Raw genomic sequence first — 5,526 nt, forward strand, 5'->3', positions numbered from 1 at the left:
ATGACCGTCGCCCCCCAAAAACCGCACAAAATCGTCCACTGTCAGCGCCAGCCGGCTGACCCATTGCGATGGGTCGAGGCCGCCGACTGCCTGCATTGTAGCCACTTCGAAGAAGTCACTCGCATGGTGAGAGAGTTCGGCGAGAGTGAGCTTGTGACTCTGCAGGGCGTGAGTTTGACTGTTGCTCAGGTTGCTGCCGTGGCTCGGAGGCCCGAAGTGAAGGTTTCATTGGATGCAGACGCTGCCAAAGCCAGGGTGGACGAGAGCTCGGACTGGGTCCTGTCTCAGATCATGAAAGGGACTGATACTTACGGTGTTACTACGGGGTTCGGGGCAACCTCTCATCGGCGTACCAAGCAAGGTATCGAGCTGCAGAAGGAACTCATCCGTTTCCTCAATGCTGGAGTTCTGGGCGGCGATCCGGAAGAATCGCTGAGCCTGCCTGCTTCTTGTGTTCGGGCTGCCATGCTGGTGCGAACAAACACATTGATGCAGGGCTATTCGGGTATTAGATGGACGATCCTGGAAGCTATGGAGAAACTCCTCAACTGCCAAGTGACCCCCAAGCTCCCTCTGCGAGGTACTATCACCGCATCTGGCGACCTCGTCCCGCTCTCTTACATTGCGGGTGTGCTCACCGCGCGGCCGAACTCGCGAGCATTGGCTGCGGATGGCAAAGAAATGAGCGGTTTGGAGGCCCTTCGCTCGGTGGGAGTGGAGCATCCTTTCGAGCTGCAGCCTAAGGAGGGGCTGGCTCTAGTGAACGGAACCGCTGTCGGAGCTGGAGTGGCATCGATCGCTTGCTACGACGCCAATGTGCTAGCTCTTCTAGCCGAGGTGCTATCGGCTTTCTTCTGCGAAGTGATGCAAGGGAAGCCAGAGTTCACCGATAATCTCACGCACAACTTGAAGCATCATCCGGGGCAGATCGAGGCGGCGGCAGTGATGGAATGGTTGCTGGATGGAAGCTACTACATGAAGGCTGCAGCGAAGAAGCACGAGATGGATCCGTTGAAGAAGCCGAAGCAAGACAGGTATGCCTTACGGACTTCTCCGCAGTGGCTGGGGCCTCAGGTGGAGGTCATCCGCTTGGCGACGCATGCTATCCAGAGGGAGATAAACTCTGTAAACGACAATCCTCTCATCGATGTCGCGAGAGACAAGGCTCTCCACGGCGGGAACTTCCAAGGAACTCCCATCGGCGTCTCGATGGATAACCTGAGATTGGCCATCGCTGCCATCGGCAAGCTTATGTTCGCTCAGTTTTCTGAGCTAGTTAACGATTTCTACAACAACGGCTTGCCTTCCAACCTGAGCGGAGGACCCAATCCCAGTTTGGATTATGGCCTCAAGGGCGCAGAGATTGCCATGGCATCCTACACCTCCGAACTGCAGTACCTTGCCAATCCCGTCACGACTCATGTTCAGAGCGCCGAGCAGCACAATCAAGATGTGAACTCGCTAGGCCTGGTTTCGGCGAGGAAAACCAAGGAAGCCATAGACATCCTGAAGCTAATGTGCGCGAGCTTCCTGGTGGCGCTGTGCCAGGCGGTGGATCTGAGGCACTTGGAGGAGAACATGAGGGCAGCGGTGAAGAACGTGGTGTGTCAAGTAGCGAGGAGGACGCTGTATTTAGACGGCAATGGGGTGTTACAACCGTCACGTTTCTGCGAGAAGGAGCTACTGGGGGTGGTGGACGAGGAGCCCGTGTTCGGTTACATAGACGATGCGACGGCGGAGTCGTCAAGGCTGATGGAGAGGCTACGGCAGGTTCTGGTGCAGGAATCGCTGAAGGAGGCAACGCGAGGAGGAGGAGGAGATGAGATTTGCATGAAGCAAGGGAAGTCGATAGCTCGGATTGTGAAGTTCGAGGAGGAGCTAAGGAGGAAGTTGGAGGTGGAGGTGGCGATGGCGAGGGAGAAATTCGACAGAGGAGAGTATGCGGTGCCGAACAGGATAAGCGACTGCCGGACATATCCTCTCTACAATTTTGTGAGGACGGAGCTGGGGACGGAACTGCTATGCGGGACGAAGACGGAAACTCCAGGGGAGTCCGTCGAGCTCGTCTACTCCGCCATAGCCAATGGCAAGCTCGTCCAACCTTTGCTCGAATGCATGCAGGGTTGGCCTCGAAAGCCAGGCCCCTTCCATAGTTCCTCCTCTTCTTCTTCATCTGCAGCTCAACAACGTAATGACTCCATCGTCAACCCCTCGAGCTGGATCTGGTTCGAGCACCTCACGTCCCTCCACCCTCACTCCGGCAAGGGCTACTTCATGCTCTCCATGGTCTGATCACCCCTGCTGCATCATCTCCGCAATCAATCCTCATTGCTCGAGTTCCCAGCTCCTCTCCTCTTCGTAAATTTTAGCAGAGCTTCGTCGTCAACATTTCTCTTGATCTGATCGTTTCTCTGGTTCCTTCTGTTCACGAATCCTGATTTCCGGGGTTCGCCATAAGCTGTTGCTCCCTTTGGTTCGACTTCTGCATACGTTAATGCGTCTTTGTCTCTTCTTTCTAGTTTCTGCGCTGTGCATATATTCTCTCAAATTTAGCAGTTTTTCTCGTACATGGATGGTGGGTTCTGCCGTGAGCTTAATGCTCTCCGTATTATCAACATTGCTCGTGATTTCTCTCTCTCTCGTACGTTCTCTCAATTGTGTTCTCCAAGTGCTAATAATTATTTTCATATTCTGTCAAACGCTCTCCACCTTCAAACAGTAAAATAACAAAGGGTGTAAATGTATCCATCGCTTCAATGCTTTGGAACATGTTGAACGCGGCTAGTATCATATTTCCAGTCTTTCCATCTCTTTTGAGGAGCTCGTCTAAGCTGACATTGTGGCCACAATGGAGAGCTTCAAGGCAATAAGCTGAAATCCGTTCTGAATGCTGATCTATTATTGCAGCTTGTGCTTTTGTTCTCAACATCATTGGAGTAATGAGATCGTCCTTATATTAGGTACTGTAGCCCAACATTATGCTTGTATTCACTTTTGGATCATGAAAAAGAATTTGCATTTTGTAAAAACAAACAAGAAGATATTTACAGTGAGCCATCATCTCTTTCTCCCCATGTTCAATTGTCCGTTGATTGTCGTCCATGAAAATTGAAATTCGTGAGATCTTGTAGTGTGCTCCGTTCGTAAATGTATTCCTATACCTCTTTTTTAATGATGTTTACGAGTCGCATCTGAGGTGTGCACAAGAAATAAGTTTGTCCCTTTGTTCTTTTTGCTTATTTGTCTTGATCTTGTTGAGCCAGCCGAGCTTTCTTTTTGAATTGATTGAAAATTTGCAGAGGAAGAATTTTACGTAGAGTAAGGAAAGTGAATAATTTGTAGTAATGAATATGAAAGTAAATCGACATGTGGTTGAACGAAAGTTTTGATTGTGTATTGATGATATTGTGTCATATTTTAATATTGTAAGACTTATATCTCATGTGCAATTAGAAGGTTGGAGTATAATCATCTTTTCATATTGTAAGACTTATATCTCATTTGTGGTTGGAAGACTGGGTTATAATCATCTTTTCTTATTTTGAATACTATTATGATAAGCGCACACTCGCTTTTCAATAGATGTTCGCTTCATTTCTATGAATGACACTAAATTTTATTATAAAAGTACCTGGTCTTTACATGTTCTCAGAGATGACTACCTATATCAATTGCTCACAATCCACATAATATTGGTGTAGATGACAAGCTGTGTCAATTGACCATAACTCAAGGCTTCAGGCTACATTGCAAATGTAAAGATATCTTATGTCATGAAGGTATTTGCATGACAAATCTTTATTTTATTGTTATTCATAATTACATAGCATTGTTCAAATCTTGCATATAACGACACATTGATGTGGATAGAAAGTTGAGAGTGTATGTAACCATATGATTATGTGAAAACATGATCATCTGGGCACAAATTTCACAATAGATATAGCCACATGCTCGTGTAACTACACGTTCATGTGGAGGAGAGTTAGCACAGTATATAATCATATGATCATGTGAAAAAATGATCATCTCGACACAAATTTCACAATACATATAACCACATGTTTGTGTAACTATACATTCTTATGGGGGGAGAGTTGCCACATTTTCTCTCAAATGTGTCATTCCTTGGGATCTTGCATCTTGTATTTTGCAAATCGCATAATGTATTTTTCACATTGCATAATGTGCCTTTTTTTGGAGAATATTATTGTTATTTTTTTAAAATAAATAAGGTCAAAGGAAATAGCAAATATACTTGTTTAATGAACATGCTTGTTCGGAATAATGTTTATCAATTAGTAGCAATACTTGCAATGTAAATATCTAGAATTATTACAGAACACACACACACACACACACACACACATACATAGAGCAACAACACTTCTTCCATAGTTTGTCATGATTGTGTTGGAAAAGCATGGAAACATAGGTAGAGGCTTCATTGAAGAGCCTTTGTAAGCAAACCCCACGTTGAACTTTGCTCATAGTTTCTCACGGCCGTGTGAGAAAATCATGCAGAAGAATCCTTGTAGCTAGAGGCTTCATTGAAGAACATTCTTAGGCAAAGGATTCATGAGAAAGATAACTTGTGATGATTGCGTGTAAGCTGCCAAAACTCTAGCGTATGTGTCATATAATTTAAGGCCATTGAATGAACTCATTGATGTAAGTGACCCAGATATGCCTAGCATTCGAAAGTGTTGGAGAAATGCAATACACTACCACATCCTCCAAGCAAAACAACGCCAAGACAAAGCACTAGGATCAGAGACCAAGAAAGAAACCTTGCTTGGGCGAATAATGAATCTCAAGCAAATGACTCGATTAACATAAGGAATCATCTATGTGTTAGAGCTATATATAGCTTGCCCTAACTCAGCCTAGTCCTCAACTATATATATGGCTATGATCTATGAATAGAATCACTTCCTTGGGATCAACTCTTGTGTCCATCTCTCTCCTCTTTCTCTTTCTCTCAACATGGTATCAGAGCTCTTTGGTTGAAAGAAGTTCTATAAATGTTGCTCATTTTCTCGATTACTTACGGATGTTCTTTGTAATCTTGGATGCTCATCTTCCCGGTTGTATGGTACTTTCAGATGCGGAGAGGTTGTTATTTCATTCCCGCTATGATTATGTAAGCTATCTCTAATCCATACCAGCTTGCCTCTTGTCACATGTGTGTGGTTTATGCTCATTGTATTTTCGATTATTCAGTACTTCCGGCTGCCTAGTTGTTCGGTACTTCCGCATGCTCAAGTGTTCGGTACTTTCGAATGCTCTGATGCTCATTGTGTTTCTGGATTATTGGTTATTGATTTGCGGGATCTTTATGGGCCTTCCTATTGTGTTACTATAGCTTCCTTACACTACACAAGTGACATTTTAGCTATGGCTTTCTGGATATCTCAAATCGCCCCTACATACTCATCTTTGGAATGGCCAACGCAATTTCCTCATACATTCATCCTTGGTACAATTGAAAAGGACACTTCATGAATATTTGTTGTGTTCATATAC

The 5,526-nt window shown here is 45.2% G+C and overlaps 1 protein-coding gene across 1 annotated transcript; it reads left to right on the top strand.

Moving 5' to 3' along the window:
- On the top strand, positions 1-2,393 carry LOC147897054 (phenylalanine ammonia-lyase-like). Its single transcript, XM_087381205.1, has one exon. The coding sequence runs from the start codon at positions 1-3 to the stop codon at positions 2,290-2,292; it is 2,292 nt and encodes a 763-aa protein (XP_087237331.1). The 3' UTR covers positions 2,293-2,393.
- The last annotated feature ends 3,133 nt before the right edge of the window (positions 2,394-5,526 follow it).

Source organism: Dipteris shenzhenensis, chromosome 11 (genome assembly GCF_047967505.1).
Source record: "Dipteris shenzhenensis isolate YYH24624 ecotype China chromosome 11, Dip_SZ_1.0, whole genome shotgun sequence".
Taxonomy (NCBI): domain Eukaryota; kingdom Viridiplantae; phylum Streptophyta; class Polypodiopsida; order Gleicheniales; family Dipteridaceae; genus Dipteris; species Dipteris shenzhenensis.

What these genes read in the sequence shown, in the direction of transcription:
- LOC147897054 (XM_087381205.1), top strand. Translation starts at nt 1, where the DNA reads ATGACCGTCGCCCCCCAAAAACCGCACAAAATCGTCCACTGTCAGCGC.